This window comes from Budorcas taxicolor, chromosome 11, assembly GCF_023091745.1.
Source record: "Budorcas taxicolor isolate Tak-1 chromosome 11, Takin1.1, whole genome shotgun sequence".
In the NCBI taxonomy this organism is placed as follows: Eukaryota; Metazoa; Chordata; class Mammalia; order Artiodactyla; family Bovidae; genus Budorcas; species Budorcas taxicolor.
In genome coordinates, this window is record NC_068920.1 from 42,624,702 (window position 1) to 42,645,296 (window position 20,595).

Genomic DNA, 20,595 nt, shown 5'->3' on the forward strand with positions numbered 1-20,595 from the left:
CACATGGGCTCCTTTGCCAGAAAAAGTCCACCTGGAGTCCCAGATGCCGGAGCGCCAGAGCAGAGGCCTGCCTCTGGGGAAGCCACGGGACTCTGCCCACACACAGAGTGGCCTGTGAAGAGGAGCCCAGGGCGCCCTTTCCCCTCTGTGGAGGAGGGGGAGAGGTAGAGACACGGAGGAGTGTAAACCATCGGCAGTGGGGGCTGGGCCCTCACGGAGAGGAGCGTGCTCCCCGCGGGCTGCTCTGCAGCAGCTGCTGGAACAGCGAGTGGGGCTGGGTGCGCAGGGCGGCAGGGGAGCCCAGCTCTGCCACTCTCCCCGCATGCAGCACCAGCACCCGGTCGGAGTTCAGGATCGTGTTGAGCCTGCACGGGAGGGGGTGGTCAATGCGGGGATGGAAGACAGCACCCTAGAGAAGGCTGACCTCCTTTTCCTCCTCTTCCCTCCTGGACAGTGGCCCCCTGCCCCACAGGCTTCAGCCCCCGGGCTCTGTGCTAGGGAAGGGGCTGCATGTTCCCTGAGACTGCGCCCTCCAAGGAGCCTGGTGAGAGCCTAGAGAATGAGGAGCTGAGTCAGGGGTTAGAATTTCCAGAGCCCTGACTCCAGGGTCCCTGAAAGGAAGTGAGGCTCTGGGTCCATGACACCCCTGATTTAGATTCTCACTCTGGATGCCACACACCTGTGGGCGATGGTCAGCACTGTCTTGTTGGCAAACCGTTTGCTGATGGTTTGCTGGAGCAGCTGGTCTGTCTTCTGGTCCACGCTTGCTGTGGCCTCATCAATGCACAAGATCTGGAACGTGTTGGGAGGGTTAGCAGGAGAGGGGAGAAGAGGGTTAGCTGAGGCTGCTACCCAAGCCTCCAGCCCCCACCTCCTGGTCTGGCCCAGGCCAGCCCACAGCTCCCCACCTCCAGCTCTACAAGAAAAATGAACTCGGTCCCTTGAGACCTCTCCCCAGTCTTCTTCCTCAGCCCTCACCTGTCCCCTGCCTTCTTCCTGGCCCTCTCGAATGGCCCTCCCGAATGGCCCTCCCTCTTGTCTTACCTTGGCATCTGTGAGGAGAGCCCTGGCCAGACACAGCAGCTGCCTCTGCCCCAGAGATAAGCGCCGGCCCCCCTCGCCCAGCTCACCATCCAGACCACCTGCAAAGCACAGCATCTTCACCCTGGGGTTCCAAGCCTCCTCCAGCCCCTCTCTGCTTGCTCCTCCTGCCACCACGCAGGACAGGACACTCACCCATAGACTCGATCACCTCACTCAGGTGGCACTGCTCCAGCGCCTGCCATAGGGCCCCATCCTCATACAGGCCCCGGGGATCCAGGTTTTCCCGCACGGTCCCGCTGAACAAAAAGGGCTCCTGGGGGATGATCGCCAGCTGGGATCTGGGGGGACAGGGGTTGAGGCTCGAGATGTGACCACTTCTGCTCCCAGCACAGGTCGCAGTTATAGGTCCAGCCCTTCAGGAGAACGTGGGGTAAGACTTGATCACAGTCCCCATCCTGCTCCCTGCTTGGTCAGCCATGCACCTAGAATTGTGCTGGTGCTATGAGGAACACCAAGGAAACCAAAGGCCTGAGGGGCGAAAACAGAACAAGCATAAGCCAAACTGTGTGGCACTGACGCCAGGGTCATGGGGCAGCAGTGGATGGCAAGGAACGGCCAGAGAGTGTGACTGGGTAGGGCACGCTTCCACGTTGAAAGCAGGCCTGAAATCGGGTCCGGGGGAGCTCTCTGGTCAAGCCATAAGGGGAGGCCAGCACAGGTTATAAGAGAAGGCAGGAGGGACAGGGCCAGGGCCTGGGGTCAGTAATGGCTTTAAGACAGCGCTTCCCCCTACCTTTTCCCATATCATGGAACTAAGAGAAAATTATAACAGAGTAACATGGTTGGGGGAATGTTTGGCTCCAGATGAAGCCACTTGTGGCCAGAGGCTACTGGCCCAGGTCACCAGCTGTCCCAAGCCCCAGGGCACAGCACCTCGGAGGCTCTGATTCAGGAGACAGTGACCAGTGGTCTAGAGTGGAAGGCATCATGTGCTGGGAAGTCCAAGATGAAGCTGGGAAGGTGAAAGCCTTAAGGCCGCAGCTTTGAATCCAGGCCTGAGTGCAGGGAGCTCACTATTCTAGCCTGCTTGTTCCACCCTCTGTCTCACCTCCTGATCCACCCTGGCTGCTGTGTGTTTATATAAAGCTTTCCTGGCTGGGCCTTCCTCTCTCTACCAGTGGCCGTGTCCCCTCTTCTCACTCCCCCACACCTGAGCTCGGCCAGCTCCAGCTGGCTGGTGTCCACGCCGTCCAGCAGCACTCGCCCGGAACTGGGCTCCAGCAGCCGGAAGAGCACCAACAACAGGGAAGACTTGCCGGAGCCCGTGCGGCCCACGATGCCCAGCTTCTCTCCAGGCTGCACGTGGAAGGTCACCCCATCCAGGGCGTTGGGCAGCCCAGGCCGGTACACCAGCACCACATCCTGGAACTCCACGCTCCCCTGGTTCAACCAGCCGATGCCCAGCTGGTGGGGTCCATGCATGGGAGAGGGCAGGAGACAGGTGAGACGGTGGGGAAGGGTGGAGGAACGGGTTGAAGAGGGGAAGGGAGGGACGGATGGTGTGAGAGGAGAGGTGGGGAGAGTTAGGAGGGATGGGGGACAGGCACGTAAAATGGGGAGATCACAAGGGACACTACAGGAGTGGAGAAACGTTGGTGAGGGGCACAAGGAGAGGAACTGGGGGCGCCTTCAGGGTGCCAGTGCCCAGGCTGGTGCTACCTGTGGCTGCTGGCCCCGGGGCTCCTGGGGCAGGTCACAGGAATACTCCTCCAGCCGCTCGACGCTCACCAGCATGGCTTCTGTCTGTGTGAAGCTGCTCACTAACCCTGAGAGCAGGCCTGTCAGGGACAGGGCATAGGACAGCGACAGGCCCACCAGTCCTGGGGGAGGAGACAGAGGACAGACCGCTAGGGCAGGCTTGGACACTGGGATGCGTGTAGGGAAGGGGTGGGCAGAATGGGCGAACCCTAAGCTGTGGACCGTGGGCATTTAAAGGAAGCTAGCACTGAAGCAAGAAGATGCAGGAGCCAGGCCAGGCCCACCGGGAGGCTGGGTGCAAGGGAGAGGGTGGACCTGGAGAGGCTACGCAGGGGGGCAGGGTGAAGGCAGGTGGACTGCGGTGGGGTAGTAGGCGCTGAGGACGGGGTGAGCAGGCGCAGGTGGTGATCAGAAGACCTGTTTAGCCCCAGACCCACCACTACCCGGCAAGGGACTCCTCGAGACTCAGCATCCCCAACTCTGAAACGGGGGTCTTGAGAATGACAACACATCCTCAGGGAATCCTGGCCAAGAGGTGGAAATCCTCGGCGGTAAAGGGAGACGTCATGGTAGTCAGGGGGGATGAGGAATAACAGGCTTCTGAGGTGAGACTGAAGGGCCCCGGGGTGGCACCTGGGTTGGCGAGGCCCTGCTGGTGCTGCACCAGAGCGATGCCCGCGATGGCGCTGACCACTGCGGCCCCCATGAGCTGTAGCCGGATGTCCAGCCACTGCATCGTGGCACTGGCAGCAAACTGGCACCTCTGGTTGAGCTCCAGGAGTCTCTGGTTCTCCTCCTCAAACCTGGAGGAGGCCATGCTGTGGCTGCACTGGCCCGCCCAGACTTCCTCCCTGCAGAACACCCCCTCCTTGGCGCTGGCCCGCACGCCCACAGGCCGCACCTCAGAGCTACGGAGGAACCAGTGCGCTCTTTCACAGGGGGGCTTCTCAGCCTCACTAACCTGTTTTTTCCGTTTCCTTCCTCTCTCCCCTACTGCCATCATCATCCACCTTTCTCTTCTCAGGGGACCTGAGATCCACCGCCAACCCCCTCCACCAACTTCACTCCGACCATCCCAGCATCTCACGCCTGTGGCTCTGGCTGGAAGAGGCACTCACACACCTGTAGGTGGCCCCGGCGGCCCGGAGCACAGGAAGGCCGGCCAAGGTGTCGGCCAGGTGGGTGTAGAGGGGAGACAGGCTGAGGCTGCCCAGGCGCCGCAGCTCCCGCGAGGAGGCCCTGTAGTGGCTCTGCACGCGATAGTAGATGACGCTCAGAGGCGGCAGCAGCAGCAGCAGCCAGGGCAGGCTGAAGCCCAGCACAGCCAAGAGCCCCAGCAGGCCTGCTGTGTTGGCCAGCAGGATGTTGAGGATGAAGGGCAGGCTGTCATCTGCACAGGCCACGTCAGAGGAGAAGCGGTTGAGGACCCGGCCCGTGGGTGTGGAGTCGAAGAAAGTCACCGGAGCCTGGGAGAAGAGATGTGGCTGGGCCAGGGTAGGACAAGGCAGAAAAGCCGCGGAGGCCGCCCCCGGGGAGGTGGGCTGGGGGGAAAGGCCCAAGGCAGAGGACAGGAAAGCAGTGAAGTGTTCCCAGAGTTCAGGGCACCGAGGAGGGGCTGGAAGAGCTTAGAACAATACCCCAGGGTGGGCAAGAGAGGGGCTCTCTGTCCCTCTGTCTGGTGGGGACCCTGAGAGGCCAGGCTGGCCACCCCTCTACCTCTACGCTACGTGTGCCTACTCCACTTTTGAGGGCAGGGAGCTAATCCCATTCCAGAAGGTGGAGGCTTCAGGCCATGTTGAGTACAATTTCAACGTCAGGAGGAACACCCTGACTGCCTGTGGCTGGACAGAGTGGTGAGGACAGCGGTCAAGTGAATACTGTCTCATGGTCAAGGGCTCAGGCTCTGGAATCAGACTGCCCCTTGGATTCCAGCCCTGATGCTTATCAGATGTGAGACCCCAGCCAAGGGAGCTTCCTCTCCTCAAGGCCCCCATCCTTCATCTCCAAAAGGGGGACGGTAATGGAGCCACACATCCTGGAGCTGATTGCATAGACAGCAGTCAGGGGCTCAGCGGAGCCTGCCTGCCACAGAGCAGGGGCTCAGGAGCTATTTAGACTACTCATTACCGGGGGGTACCGTCTCAAAGACAACCCTTTTCCTTTCCCCGCCTTCCCTGTCTCCCAACTCTCTGCCTTTACTGGGAGAACAGTCCTATCTTAAGGCAGGGAACTAGGTCAAAGGGACTTGCGAATGTCACCCCTAATGTCAGCTTATGATAAAATCAATTCCTTCACAGCCTGAAGATGTGAGCAGACAGTGGGCAGCTGCTCCCTGAGAGGCAAGGGAAAGACCCACACAGTCCTGGGTTCATGGCCACAGGACTAGCTTGCCCAGGTCACAGGACTAGCTTGCCCAGGTCACACGCACTCTCAGAGCCTGTTTCTTCATCTGTAAAATGAGGATAACAGTACTCACTTCACAGGGTTATAAGGAAGCCCTAATAAGATACCAGACAAAAAAGAGCTTTGTAATAATAACATCGTTAATAATAATAATTGCTAATTGAGCACTCAGTATATGCCAGGCACTATGCTACGTGCTTTCCATGTACTGATGAATCCTCATAATGTACTACAGGGTAAGCAACAGACAACATACACACACACCAACAGGCGTGGATCTTAAAATGAGCTCTAAATAAAACTGGAAGGAAAAGAATGTCATTTATAAAACTGCTGCTGCTGCTGCTAAGTCGCATCAGTCATGTCTAACTCTGTGCGACCCCATAGACAGCACCCCACCAGAATCCCCCGTCCCTGGGATTCTCCAGGCAAGAACACTGGAGTGGGTTGCCATCTCCTTCTCCAGTGCATGAAAGTGAAAAGGGAAAGTGAAGTCGCTCAGTTGTGTCCGACTCTTAGAGACCCCATGAACTGCAGCCCACCAGGCTCCTCCATCCGTGGGATTTTCCAGGCAAGAGTAGTGGAGTGGGGTGCCATTGCCTTCTCCGCACATGAACTAAGGGGTGGTTAACTCAGTCCTCTGAGCTTGAAGTCCAACTGGAAATGACTCAGGAAGAGTCTCTTCTCCTCACGTTACAGACGAGAAACCCATAGGCTTAAGTAACTGGATTTGAACCCAAGCAGCTGCTCTGCTCTCAGTCTCTCCAGGTCTCAAGGTGTCAAGTGCTGCACCCATCTGAGAGGAGCTGATTTCTCCTGAGGACTGGGGGATGTGGCGGGCCCCCCAGTGGAACCCAGGTACTGGGAGGGGCCCCCGAGGCCACCTCCACCCTCCCGTCCCCTCACCATGAGGACTCGACCCAGGAGGCGGCGATGCAGGGTGGCGGCTGCTCGGAGGGTGCCCGCCGCGAAGAGTATAGCCCGGAGAAGGGTGCAGAGGGAGTTGACACCAGCGATGGTCGCGTACACGGTGAGGTAGAAACGGAGGTCTGAGGAGCCGTTGGGGGCAGCTTTGGGCAGTGGGAACACTGAGGTGCTGGGTGGTGGGGAGGGGGCTGTGGGTAACCAAAAGTGGGGCCACTCAGGGTTCCCTTCCCCGCCCCCACGCCACCTCTCCCCACCTTCCAGAAGACACAGCCCCTGTAACAGCAGCCCCCAGCTCATTCCCTGCCCAGGAACCAATGAGAGCCCCAGACCTGTGCCCCGGCCACTCACTAGAGGCTCCCGGGGGAGAAGAGGAGCAGCTGGGCAGACAGCGGCCCCGCGGAGCCCAGTCTGGTGGGGGCTGGTGCTTCCTGGGAGCTATTCTTGGCTGCCTTCAGCTCAGAAATCCAGTGGGAGAGCCACCAGTCGGCCGCGTTCCTGGTGGCTGGGGGGATGGGAGAGAGAGAAAGCTGCCGGACAGACTCACCTTCCTCGTTCCATTCAGACACCCTCTTCTGCCCTTGACTCTGGTTTCTACCCTCCTTGGCCCCCAGCCCTCCCTACCTTGCCACCACCCCGTGTCCTCCCTAGTGCACGTGTCTTTCCCGGGCCAGTCACCCTTCGGCTCTGGAAAGAGTGTGATCTTAAATCTGCAGAATGGGAAGTCAGCCTTGTGGGCAGGTCAGAAGATGGCTACGGAGCCCAGCCTCCCTACCCCTCGCCAGCCACCAGGACTCTCAGAATTAGGGATGTGCCTCTGGTCCCAGCTGCTGCCCACGCCTGGTGGGTCTCTGGGCTTTGTCATGATTAGCACAAGGTGAGGCGAGTGATAGGGACCTAGGCAACAGGGCAAGTGGGGGAATGAAGGCCTGCAGAGATTGCTCCTACCTTGCATGAGAAGCAGAGAGAAGAGGATGGCGAGAGCCATGCCCCAGCCCACGGCCCTCCAGTAGGCACGGTACACATGGAAGGCCACAGCGCCCTCCTTCTTGCTTTCCTCCTGCCGCAGCTGGCCAGATGCGCTCTCCTCCACCTCCAGCCCCTCCTTTGTCTTCTTTGGGTTCTCCATGGACCAGGCTGTGGCTGCGAGGATCAGAGAGGTGGCGGGGTGGGGAATTCAGCTTATAGAATGATAGCCGAAAACCTCAGTGTTTTCAGGGGCAGGCAAGTTTCCTAGAAACCTGTCTCTACAAGCGTGGTGGGGAAGAGCAGGCCCTTTCCTCTCACCCCCAGACCGTACCTGGGTCAGACTCTTGTCCATCCTCAGCCCAGGCTCTGGGGGCAGCTTGTACCAACGGCAGGATCTCAGAGGGAGGCCCTGGAAGGCAGCAGGAGAGATTAGGAGGGGGCTCTTTGGGGTGCAGTCTATGTGTTTCTAAACGTGTCAGCCAGTCCACCTTCCATGCTCTTTGGAACCCCTATCTGACTTCCCCTAGTAGGCCTCTGCCCTGGACCCCCAGACCCTGAGCAGAACCATCAAGTTCGGCCCTCCTTCTGTGTCTGGAGCCTGATCAGCAGAGACAGAAGAGGTCCACCCCTGGGAGGAGAGTTATGGCCACGTGTGAGCACCCAGTCCTGTCACTACCGCTGGGCTTTCTCCTCATACTTCCTGCAACTCCTAACACTGCCGGAGCTTCATTTCCTCCTGCTTCTATCTAGTGAACCTGCAGATGGTCATTTCCCTCTGGATAATAATCCATCAGAGTTTCTGTGTATCTATTTGTAAATAAAATGACGGTTCTAAACCTGACTCTCTCTTCTCTGAGGACATCAGACTGCTCTCAGAGATCCTAGTACTCTAGGTTTCCCCAAGCCCCGAGTCCCAGATCCACGGCTCCTTTCCCTCCTGTTCTCCATCCTTCATGCCAGTTCTGTGACGGCAGGAGAGGGCCTCCCATCAGACAGAGGGATGAGGGGGACCCAGGACACACACAAGGCAGGTGGCCGAGTCTCCCCTTGATGATCCATCTGTCGCACCCAGCAGGTGACTCCCTCACTCAGCCTGGCTCCCGCCTGGCCTGATGGCCCATGTTACCGGCCCGGACGAGGTGCCCAGCCTCCAGCAGCAGCACCATGTCAGCCTGCTCCAGGTACTCAGTGCGGTGGGTGCACAGCAGCCGCGTGGTGTGGCTCAGCACTCCCAGGATGCACCTGTGCAGCAGGTGGGTGGCCACGTCTGCATCCACGGCAGCCAGAGGGTCATCGAGGAGGTACAGCTCCTTTTCCTGGGGAGGGGGGTGGGGACACCATGGGAGCCAGGTCCTCTGGCCAGAACCCAGACCTCTCCAAGCACGTGATCTTGAGGCCGTCATGCAGGAGGGTTGAGAGGAACTCTGGGGGCTATCCCTATAGCAGTAAAGAAGGAAGTGAGACCAGAGGGTGGACTTGCCTCCAGTAAAGTGAGGCCAGTGCTCAACTGTGCTGGTTCTAGTGCCTCAGGCCACATAATGTTTTTTCCAAAGGGTCTTTAATGCTGCCTTGAATCAGCAAAAGGAGGATGGGATGGCCAAAGGACCAACACCTTAGCAGCACAGAGGAGGGAGGGAAGAAACCGGATGCTGATGGAAATATCCCCACACCACCCCCTCACCCCCCAGCCAAGCTTCTGAGTTCCGAGGCTCCAGACACCTCTTGTCTTCAACTTACCTGGTAGACAGCACGAGCCAGGGCAATCCGGGCCCGCTGTCCTCCGCTGAGGGTCACGCCTTTCTCCCCCACCTCCGTCTGGTCCCCAGCAGGCAGGATCTGAAAGGACAGGCCTCCCGGTGTTGGTCAGCGAGCTCCCAGTACCTTCTGCCCCATTTCCCATCCCTCCATTGGGAAGAAATGGCGGGGGTGAGAGAGCCAGGGAGTTTGAGGAGACTGAACTTAAATTTGGGGTGTCGGAGCCAGAGGGGGCAAACCACAACTCCAGCAGCAACAAGCATGTGTTGGACACTTTCTATTTTCCTACTTTGGCCATCCCTTGTGGCATGAGAGATCTTAGTTCCCCAACCATGGATCAAACCTGTGTCTCCTGCGGTGGAAGCACAGAGCGTTAAACACTGGACGGCCGGGGAACCTCCTGTTGAACACCTTCTATGTGGTGAGGAGCTTACATGCATCCTCTCACCCAACCCCACAGCAACCTTATGATGTTGATACTATCTCATTTCACAGGTAAGACCAAAGCTCAGGGTACATACGCTGTCCAAGGTCATTCCATAGCAAGTAAAGGGCGGGACACGAATGCAGATTCTTAACCACACTCACTACCCTGACTACAGGTAGTCACACACTACCCTGCCTTTTTCACAGGCAAGGATGAAGATGGGCAAATTCAAAGTGAAACTTCCCTAGGCTTTTAGAGGAGGAAGGTACCTGAGCCTCCCTGTGGCCTGGGGAGTGGTCTCCTTTGCTAAGGGGTCCTTATGCCAGAGGCAGCACTTGTGGTCCACCAGACAGTGGCTCCCCTGAGGGAAAAGCTTTGTGATTCACCTCTTTTTCTTAGTGCTCAGAGCAGTTCCCTGCACCCAGGAGACATGTGGGAAATGTCTCCGAGGTAGAAGCAAATGAGAAGTGGACAGAGGATGTCCCACGGTCAGAGGTCTTCCTTTCCAGGGATGTTCCACATCTACCTGGACAGGGTGGTGCTGACCATAGTCCTGCTGGGGAAAAGTCAGGGGACAAAGCTGGACTCTCATTCCCCCTAAATTCAGCATTCTGGATGTGGGGATTCTAGTGGCTTGCCAGACTTCTCTAGAATGACCATGACTCTTTCAGGGGAAGGTGGGGGAAGGCCTCTTGAATCAGAACCATTAGCCAGATATGCAGAGAGCTAAACCTCATGGGAAACCTTCCCCTAGTCTCAGAGACCCACAGAGTCCCCTGGCTGCTGTGTGGAGTATCTGGTCACCAGCCCCCACACTTGCCAGGTGCTGCGCAGACGCGGGACACTCTGCGAGGACCATAGCCTGGCGGCCAGTCCTGGGTAAATGACGCCCAAATACAAGCAACCCCTTTTCAGAGAATCAAGTCTCTGACCTGCGGTGTCAGGGACAAAGGGAAGCGGGGGGCCAGGCACTCACACTGAGGTCCTCATCGAGGGCACAGGCCTCCAGCACTTCCTTGTACAGCTGGGCGTCAAACGTCTTCCCAAAGAGAATGTTGTCTCGGATGGTGGCAAACTGGATCCAGGGCTCCTGCGTGGCCAGGCCGAAGCCTTTGGACAGCCCCCACACTGCCACCTGCCCACAGAGCCTGCAGAGACCAAGGCCAGCAGTGTGGGGCCGGCTCCCTGCTGGTCCCCTCCCGGCTCAGCCCCTGCCTCTCAGAAGCCTCTCCCGATGGCTGTCTTTTGCATGGGGGCCCCCTTCATGTCACATGGCTCTCTGGATTGGCAGCCACTGAGGTCAAGGGGTCCTAAGGAGGCTGGAGGCCCCCTGTGGACCGGTAGGGCAGAAACTGCTCTTTGACTGCAGTCAAACAACTGTCAAGGTCAAGGTGCTCAGAAAAGAGTGTGGCCAGCACCCCGCACACGTTCACTCTCACAGTGAAACAAGTAGGCCCTCCCTCACCTCTGTTCCTCTCTGGATCCCTTCCGACACTCTCTGAGAGCAGCTGATGCCAGGTGTTTCCATTTATTTCCTCACTCATTGTTACAGTACTTCTAACACTCTGCAGTGATGGTTATGCTGCTGCTGCTAAGTCGCTTCGGTCGTGTCCGACTCTGTGCAACCCCATAGATGGCAGCCCACCAGGCTCCTCTGTCCCTGGGATTCTCCAGGCAAGAACACTGGAGTGGCCATTTCATTCTCCAGTGATGGTTATGAGAATCCACTTCCTTGACTGCCTTTCCCTTTCCAGACTGAAAACTATCCCAAGAAAGGGACCAGGTCTTGCTCATCTGGGCATCTCTGGCCCCTAAAACAGTGTCTACCACGTAGCGGGGGCCAGGGAGGTGCTGGCAAAGGGCAGAACTAAGGATGGGGGTGCTGGCAGTTGCTTACCTGTGCAGCTCCCCGGTGATAGCGGCCAGCAGCGAGCTCTTCCCGCAGCCCACCTTCCCCACGATGCCCACCAGCATTCCCTGCGAGGAAGCCACAAGCATGAGTGTCAGGCCTCCCTCCAGAGGCCCTGGGCTGCCAGTCACCCCACAGCTTCTCTCTAGGCCCCAGTTAAGCCTGAGGGGAAAGATTTCCCCAGCCCACAGACTAAGGTGTGCTTCAGTGATTGATGCGATGCTGGCCCCAGGGGAGCAGTGTTTTATTCTCCACTCAGAGAAGCATCAGTTTCACTGTGTGAAGAGCCTCTGGAGAGGAACAGTGTGCCAGAGAGATGGGAGGAAAACTGTCCTTGAACTTTCCAGGAAAGCACTGAGGCAGGCAACTCAGGATGGGGACAGGGGAAGGAAGGACTGCAGGCTTTGGGGCCTGCATAGTGGGCTGGCTAAGTCCACCTGCAGCCAGACTTCTAAAGACTCAAGGCAAAAAGCAATGTTTACACAGATGCCCATTTCTGTGACCTGCAGTTTAAAATTTTCTGTGCTCCCTTCCTTGCTTGGCTGTAACATACATTCACGGAGCTATCTGTGTGTATGTCTGTGCGTTCAGTCGTGTCCCCCTCTTTGGGATCCCATGGACTGTAGCCCACCAGGCTTCTCCGTCCACGGGATTTTCCAGGCAAGAATACTGGAGTGGGTTCACAAAGGAAAACAATTCCTTCTCTAGAAAAAGGTGGGATCCTAGCAGCTGTCTGTGGTGCCCACCCTGGCAGCCAGGGTGAGCCTGTCTTTGAGTGGGTACCAGACCAATCTGAGACCTCTCCCTGGGAACCCCCCTCCTTCTGTCCAGGGCCTGTAAGTGGAAGGGCTCTCTGCAGGCCTACTTCTGTGTGGGGGAGAGCAGATCCAGAGAGGAAGGGAGGCAGATCTAGAAGGAGCGAACAGAAGGACCAGCTTGGCAAGTCGAGGCCTGGCTCCAAGCTGCTGCTGAGATCTGCCCAGGTGCTTGACTGTGGATTCTGCAATTCATCCCTATATCCGTCTTACAAATTCTTGTTGGCTTAAGCTAGCTCCAGCGGGTTTCTATGACTTAAATCCAAAAAAACCCCAACTGACACGTTAGTAAAATTCCTTTGAAAAATTCCAGCCTTGTCTTGCCTGAACTAAGACGAAAAACAAAACATGTAGCCCAAGCCAGAAATGTGAGCCAAATGTGGTTGAGGCGGTTCAGGAACAGCTAGAGAACACCGGGTTGAGCTGTGGGGCAAAGGGTTGGACACGGGTCAGGGGAGAGTGAAAACTTAGGACTTGGTGAGCAGGAGTTGCCGTCTTGCCAGGAACGTTCTTACAAGTGCTCCTTTGACGATGTATGCCCTGGTGTGAGTCACAGGGTGTGATGCCTTTTCACCAGGCTAAATAGAGGATTATCTAAACCATTTGCAATATCCTTCTGAGAAGGGGCTGCTGGGGCTCCCCAGCCTGGGGAAGATGCTGGACAAGTTATGGGGTCTGTTCTGAACTCGACAGCCCCCGCAGGACAGAGAGAGACAAATGCAATTGCTGGTCTGGACTAGGCGGACATGCGCGGTCTGGCGACCAGGGATGGATGTGACTGCTCTGAAGCAGCTAGGTGTTAGAAAAATGCCATCCTGAGATAAAATCTCACCACCTCTCCAATTCAAGCCTGCCCACCAAAACCTCTCTGCTCTTCCCCTCGGTAATAAGAGCCACAGGGGCCGCTGCTATGACTGGCTCTGTGCTGGTCTATCAGTCACTGAGCTCCCATGTCTTTCTTTAGTCTGGAGACTCTCCTAGGGCGTTTGACCAATGAACCTTTTTCACTTCGAGGTGACTGATGAAGGTTTCCTGGCTGGTTCCAACTGGGTCCCAGGAGAACAGAGCTTCGTGTAGCTCCAGGGCTGCAGATGGCTCTGTCGGGGGATCTGTACAAGGAAGAGGCCACTCACCTTGGGCTTCTAGTCCACAACCTACCTGCCCAGGGATAGTCTGGCCTCAGTCTTGGTCTGAGGATTCTCCCTGGGGAAATGACCACCTGCCCCACCTAGACTCTGCTCCTCTGGCTTCTCTTGGCAGCATCTGTGTACTGCAACTGAAGGACTACAGATCTCTGCTCCCCTGTGCCAGGTTCTGCCCACCAGCTTCCCATTACCTGGGCTGTAGTAGGCCTGGGGGTCATGGTTGGGAAGGTCGAGGAAATGCTGGATCCGGTCCAGGGACACTTTGGCCTCAAGGAGGCCGTTGATCACCCAAGGGAAGTTGTTGAGGGGAAGAATGAGCATGCGCACCAGTGCCAGGGCAGTGAACACCTAAGTGGGGTCAGAGGTGGGGGGGGAGGGGTTGACGCATCACCTAAAGCTTAGGAATTATCTGAAGGCCTGCTCTATGGGTGGCCCTGCAAACACGTCTGTGGAGGGGAGAACAGGCAGCAGCAGAACTGAGGGCTTAGCTGGCTGATATTTGGGATACAGATGGTAGAGGTGGCCACTCTAAGAATATCAGAAATCCCAGATACCCTCCAGGGACTCAGGTCACTCCCTGATAAACACACATGCCCAACTCACGCTGAGACCTTCTCAGAATTTCTAAGGGGCAACATCTCCTGGCTAGACCCAGCACTCGACCCATCCTACACTGGATCATGAATTTCTCCCCCAGGGCCATCAGAATGAGGCTAAGGGCACCCAAGCAGAACTTGGAGAGGAAGAGGTGGGGAAAAGAAGTAATTCCTTCGCAGAGGGAAGGGTCATATATCCGAGGCCCCAGATGAAAGGTCCCTTCAGAGAACTTCCCCTCAGTAGGGTAAGGAGAAGGCAGACAGGGGCCCTCCACTCCTTCCCAGCAGCACGAGGCCCCCGGCCCACGCCCCACTCCACTGTGGTCTCTGTGCTGCTGCTTCCGTCTCACATCTCCCTGCAGCCATTGCCCGCCCCCCCCCCACCCCACCCCGGCCTTCCTGGTCCTCACCTTGGTGGCAGTGAGCTGGTGCCCCGTGAGGACATAGGTGATAAAGATGACGATGGAGATGACGACCGGCAGGGCAGCCCACAGGTACACACAGGCCGCATCCAGGTACTTGATGACCCGGAGTCGCCCCAGCTCTCGAGCTCGGCAGGCCTCCACGCGGGCCCCCAGCGCCTGCTCCCACCCGAAGAACTTGATGACACGCATGCCACTCAGCAGCTCTGTCACGAGCTAGGGACAGGGACAAGAGAGCAGGGCGAAGTGGAGACACTGCTCACATGTGTTCTCTGCCCAGCCTCCCCCAGGCTCCCGGCATGGGGTGTCAAGGACTTGGAGCTCCCCTATGCCCCAGCTGGGGGCAGGCTGGAGCTGGAATCCCCCCACCTTCTCAGCAGACGAAGTGGTGGAAACTACAAGGGCAGTGGGGGGAGGTCACCACACTGGGGTAAAAGCACTCCTTCCATTAGATGAGGGACTAAGAACCATTCCCAAAGCCAGAAGATGTGGGCTTCAGGGGCTAGTCACCAGTCTGGCCCCACAGCTTGGGGGGTATAGAAACCATTCCTGTAGGAGTACCCACCACAGCCCAGGGTTGGGCAGGCTGATAGACCCAGGTAAGATGAGCAAGGGCCAGAGAAGCTCCTTGGATCCTAACATTCAAACATCTCCCGCCTGCAAGCCAGGGAGGCACTGGGAGCCATCCCAGGAGGCCCTAGAGACTGGTCAGTAGCTGTCATGGGTAGGGGAAAAGGCCATGCCATAACCAGCTATCAGGGACACCCCCTCACCATTAGCACTCGGAGGTATGCCAGTGAGAGATGGACAACTGTGCTGTATGGACCCGAAGCCCACCATCCCCTCTGAAAAGGTACCACAATCACTGTACATTGCAGAACTGACTCAGCCAGACCCTCACACCTAGAGTTGGCCCAGGCAGGGGAGATGGCTGCTCCTTTCCCCATAGCCCATCCCAAAGAGGCAGCTGGGGTTCTCCTAGGCCTCTACATGTGGCTATGGGGCACTCCATGCCTGAGATGAGGAGGAGGCTGGAGACTTGGATCCTGGCTCTAACACTAAAATCCCATTTGGCCCCAGACAGCTCAGTTCCCACCTCTCTCAGGGTTGCAGAAGCTGATACTATAACATTACTAACAGGCCACATTAACTTAGTGCTTACTTTGTAGCTGGCACCGTGATGAACACCATCTTGCACGATCCTCCCAACTGTGCTATGAGGCAAGCTATGATTACCCTCATTTCACAGATGAGGAAACAGGAGTCTCAACGAGGTGAAGTGACTTGTCTGAAGTGACTGAACTAGTAAGTGGTAGAATCAAGATGTGAACCCCATCTGTCTTTCTCTGGTCTGAGCTCCTAACTTTTAGAGCACACACTCACTCTCTCAGGTACTGTGCATGGGAGACCTGGGCACCAGAAGGCTGGGTGGGGTCTCTGGAAGGCTGAGGGACCCCAGGCAGCCCCTCACCTTAACCCGTGCGTCTTTGTGCTGTAGCATCTCCTGGTTGCTGGCCATGATGCGGGTGGCAATCACTTTGTTGACGGGTACCAGCAGCAGCGCCAGGATCAGACCACCCACGAAGGCCACACCCACCTGCTGGTACAGCAGATAGAGGGTGATGGCCAGTTGTAGGGGCAGGCCCCAGGCCTCATGAAAGCTCCCAGCAAAGTTGAGCAGCCGCTCAGAGTCGGTGCCTAGTAAGTTCAGGACCTCCCCGGCAGGAGGGCGTCTGGGCCCCAGCTGTAAAGCCTTTCGGTACAGGATGTTCAGCACAGACCCCCGTGCCTGAAGAGCCACCTTCCGAACTTCATACCCATACTGATTCTGCAGCACGGCTCCCAGAACGGCCCCTCCGGTAAGCCCCAGGGCATATAGCAGGCCATGGTTTAGTGGCTCTTGCCCCTCCTCCAGGAAGCCCACCAGGAGGGACAGCAACAAGGGCCCTGAGAATCCCAGCATGGTCCCCACCAGCTTGAGCAGTCCAAGAGTCAGGTAGCAGTGCCCAAAGGCCCCATACAGGGTCCTCCACAGCCGGGCCCCCTCCTGCCACTGCGCCTGGAAGACACGGGCTAGGTAGGTCGGGTGCAGCCTGCGGGGGAGGTGGCAAGTGTCCTGGGGCTGCCGGAGCTCTCCCCGGGCCCCGCGGGCCAGCAACGGTGCCAGCCAGGCATAGGAAAAGCGGGACAGCCAGCTCTCCCCATCTTCAGCCACCTCGGGCTCCTGGCCCTCAGAGAGGAGGGGCTCATGGGCCCAGGGTTCCCGTGGCCGCCCGGGGACTGCCCAGCCCAGTCCATAGGCCAAGAGAGCAGCCAGCTGCAGGATGAGGAGACACAGGCGGGAGAGGGGCCCTGCGAGAAGCGGTGGCAGGAGTGTGCCTCGCTGGCAGTGCCACAGCAGGGTCAGCACCAGGGCTGGGGCCGGCAGGAAGGCAGCCAGAGCCAAGGCCAGGGGCCCCCGGGAGCAGCCATGTGGGGCATGAGCCAACACCCACAGGGCCAGGCTGTGGCTGATCCAGGCCACGGCCGCCACGCCCCCTGCCAGCACCTCAAGCCCTGTGGGCCCTGGGCCTGCCCCTGGTGGCAAAATGACTGGAAGCAGGTCGAGCAGTGGAAAGACGGCGAGCAGGACAGAGGCTGCGAGTCGGAGGCGCCAGCCGGGACTGCAGTGTGGGGCGTAATCTGGATTCCTGGGGACAACAGGGGGAAAGAGAAAAGAAGGCAGGCACATCACAGCTGACTCGGGGCCCAGAGAGACTTCCAGCAACTCACTCACGGAGGGAGTCAATTCCCTTTCCTGCTTTGTATACCTTTTCATCCCATTTTATCCTGGAACTCATGGTCTTTTCTCCCAGGAAATCTTCCTGGATTAACCTAATCCATTTTCTCATTTCTATACCATTTCTGATCATTCTTTCACCACAGAAATAAAAACAATTCTGAGATAAGGTTGTACTGAACATGAAGACCCTAATTACAAAACAAACAAATAAAACACACACACACATCACCTCAACCTAAATTTCCTACAGATAACCTCTGTGGGGTGAGTTTTCACTTTTACAAAAGTATCTACTCAAAAGAGCCCTTTTGCAGCCATGAAATTAAAAGATGCTTGCTCCTTGGAAGAAAAACTATGACAAACCTAGACAACGTATAAAAAAGCAGAGACATCACTTTGCCGACAAAGGTCTGTCTAGTAAAAACTATGGTTTTTCCAGTAGTCATGTATGGATGTGAGAGTTGGACTGTGAAGAAAGCTGAGTGCCGCAGAATTAATGCTTTTGAACTGCGGTGTTGGAAAAGACTCTCGAGAGTCCCTTGGACAGGAAGGAGATCAAACCAGTCCATCCTAAGGAAATCAGTCCTGAATATTCATTGGAAGGACTGATGCTGACGCTGAAGCTCCAATACTTTGGCCACCTGATGCGAAGAGCCGACTCACTGGAAAAGACCCTGATGCTGGGAAAGACTGAAGGCAGGAGGAGAAGGGGACGACAGAGGATGAGATGGTTGGATGGCATCACCGACTTGATGGACATGAGTTTGAGAAAGCTCCAGGAGTTGGTGATGGACAGGGAAGCCTGGCATGCTGCAGTCCATGGGTCGCAAAGAGTCAGACTTGACTGAGCAACTCAACTTAACTGAAAAAGAGCCCTTAAATTCACCTGAAGCACTATTAGATGAATAATAATTTGATTTACACACAGCTTCTGTACTCTATTAGTATAGGTTAAACTTGCTGAAGCCTCAGGATATTCCACTCTGTCTCTCTTATGGTTGTAGAAAACGGTGTGGATCATTTTTGCAGTTCCATTAGCTGAAGAAAAACATCTTTTGAGTTTTGTCTGTATCTTCTAGGCTTGCAAAAAATGTTTTTAATAAACAAGAGTGAACTACTTGCATTAAAAAACACTCCCTTTGTTGTTGGCAGGGCTGGGTGACTGAAAATTTTAACTGTAGAGTAAAACGTTTGGAGTTTCCTTTAAAACGTTCAGTGATCAGTTATACAAAAGGGTTTATATTTGAGTAAAAGTCAGTCTTTCATAATTCTATTTCTTAAGATGCAGGGCAGAATAAGAAACATTGTGAACCCTTGGAGGCTGGTACACTGGCTCCAAGCCTGGTCATTAACCAGGTTTACGAACATGGGCAAGCCGCTTCTTCTCTGCATCTCATTTTTCTTATCAGCACAGTGAGCAGTGAGGAGTCTGGACCCAAAGCCCTCTGAGATTCTTTTCTGTCTGAGATTCTGGATCTCTCTTACCTGTTTGAACAACTTGCAAAGAGTCTGTTAAATGAAGTGAGAGAAACATACTTTCTATGGATTACATATTGGTCTTTCTTGCCTTTTCCTTACACTGTGAGTTCTGAAGGGACTATGCCCATTTTAAAAAGATACTTGTCTCAGCACAGTCGGTCTCCCTCTGTGCCATCTCCAGACTTTTGTCTCTGCATAAGGGACAAAGCAGGATTCCTCCAAGACCAAGCAGATCTGAAGCTTCTACTCAAGGAAGGGATTTGCCATCTCTGTAACTCATCTTAAGTAAGGACGCGTTTGTCCGTTAGACTAGACAAGTTAGACTTTCCTCCTGCCTTATCAGTAGCCAAAGTGAGATTAATTTTACCATATCCAGCTATACAGGAACTAAGCATAAAATCAAGGTGAGTTCGGCACCTGCATCTTATAGCCCCAAATGGAGGCAGGACTAAGGTTCTAATTTAGCTCTTCTCTTCTACCTACCACTTCCTGTCCAGATGAGTACCTGTGCTTTTCTTGGCCTAGAAACACTGAAGTTTCCTAGATGGCAGGGGTGAGAAACTGGTCCAAAAGCTTCAGCACACATTAACCTTTTTGTCTTAAAAACACTGTTCACCCACTTTCGTCTCCAATTCATGACAAATGCGGTTGGGCATCTGATAATCTACAAAAGTGATGACTGCTACCATGCATTGGGCGTTTAAAAATGTGCCAGACTCTGCACTATATGCTTAAATGCATTATCTAATTTAAGTTTCTCAACAGTGCTATGAGGCGCAAGGAAAACAGGTTAACTTGCCCTCAAACAGACACAATGCTGCAAAGTGGTAATGGCCACATTTTATTCTCCTTTTTCCCTAGAAACCTCACTGTTTAGGGTACACTTCCGCGGAGACGTAGGTTTCGAGTGAAGTCTGCAGGTATACACGGACAGATGTCTGCACCTGTCTCTACTCACCTCGGGTGGCCCCAGTGGCAAGCACTGAGCACGGCCAGGAGCGTGTGGGGAAGGGCGCTGAGCACCAGCTGCGTGAAGCAGTGGCCGGTGGTGTCCCCCTCCCACACCGGGAGCGGCTGCAACTCGCTGGTGCCGCACAACCGGGCCAGGAACCTCTCCATCGAGGCCTCACCTGCGGGGAGAGCCGAGGGTGAAGGGAGGGAAGGTCTCTTCCAGAAGGAGGGAAATCCGCGTTCCCAAGGACCCAGCTCAGCCTGGGAACCTGCACCCGAGCGGGCGGGACGCCGACCAGGAAGCGGGGTGGAGCCAGAGTGACAGCGCGAACCCTGACTGACCTCGCCGCCTCCAACCCCGCCCACGACCCCCACCCCCACCCCGCCCCCGGGCCTTCCCTTGCTTCAGCCCGGAATCTGGACCCGGCAGTTCTTGCGTTACCTCAGCGGTAGAAAGCGAGTTGCTTTGGCTCCCAGAAGCTGGCGGCTTTCTGTACTGGTCCCCTAGCCGGGTTCCGCTTTTCCCCACTCCTTGTGCCCCCGTCCCCAGAGATCCGGAACGTTTAACTTGAGGAAAACTGGTTTCCACCGGATCCTGAAATCCCGAACACTGGTGGAAGCGAAAGAGCCTGCGGCCGACGTGGGACCCTGGCTAGGCTCGCTTGGCACCCCCTAGAGGCGGGATGACCTCCCAAGTGCGCACCGACCCTCCCATTCTCAGGCCTTCTGTGCGCGTGCGCCCCGCTCTCTGTGGGGGTTCTCTATAAGGAGGCGCACTGATGCAGGTCTCACGGTTATACTGCTGTTTACGTGCGCTTCTGCTGCCTCGCTTGCAAATGGACTGATCTCAGCTCTAGTGCAGCGTCAGCCATACTCTCTCACTTGGAGTACTCGCTCCCATCTGTTTACTGTTTGCTAGCAGGCACATGCATTTCATAGTAATTCTGAAAGCTTCCAGCCATGCGAAGCTAGACGGGCGAGCTAAGTGCCGCTTTTTGTTGTTCTTTAGTCCCTAAGTCGTGTCCGACTCTTCGCGACACTATGGTCTGTAGCCCTCCAGGCCCCTCAGTCCGTGGGATTTCCCAGGCAAGAATACTGGAGTGGGTTGCCATTTCCTTCCCCAGGGGATTTTCCAGACACAGGGATGGAACCCGCGCCACTTAGGGACACTTAAACCATTTCCTTCCTTACACCAAGGCTGATGGCCTTTGGGAAG

At 56.2% G+C, this 20,595-nt stretch overlaps 1 protein-coding gene across 1 annotated transcript; it reads right to left on the bottom strand.

Annotated features, from left to right (window-relative positions):
- Positions 1-181: 181 nt before the first annotated feature.
- On the bottom strand, positions 182-19,547 carry ABCC10 (ATP binding cassette subfamily C member 10). Its single transcript, XM_052648392.1, has 21 exons — positions 19,387-19,547; positions 15,639-16,857; positions 14,156-14,383; positions 13,341-13,497; positions 13,004-13,113; positions 11,178-11,257; positions 10,257-10,428; positions 8,836-8,934; positions 8,225-8,414; positions 7,430-7,507; positions 7,078-7,272; positions 6,481-6,634; positions 6,112-6,301; positions 3,925-4,268; positions 3,436-3,605; positions 2,764-2,924; positions 2,255-2,508; positions 1,237-1,382; positions 1,045-1,142; positions 680-792; positions 182-365 (listed from the first exon to the last, which is right to left on the bottom strand). The coding sequence occupies exons 1-21, from the start codon at positions 19,545-19,547 to the stop codon at positions 212-214; spliced, it is 4,473 nt and encodes a 1,490-aa protein (XP_052504352.1). The 3' UTR covers positions 182-211.
- Positions 19,548-20,595: the final 1,048 nt, after the last annotated feature.

What these genes read in the sequence shown, in the direction of transcription:
- ABCC10 (XM_052648392.1), bottom strand. Translation starts at nt 19,547, where the DNA reads ATGGAGAGGTTCCTGGCCCGGTTGTGCGGCACCAGCGAGTTGCAGCCG. An exon ending in TCCTGGGTCGAGTCCTCATG is followed by an intron (nt 4,269 to 6,111) that starts GTGAGGGGACGG and finishes CTCTTCTCCCAG; the next exon opens with GCTCCGGTGACTTTCTTCGA. An exon ending in GCCGCCGGGGCCACCTACAG is followed by an intron (nt 3,606 to 3,924) that starts GTGTGTGAGTGC and finishes GGCCTCCTCCAG; the next exon opens with GTTTGAGGAGGAGAACCAGA.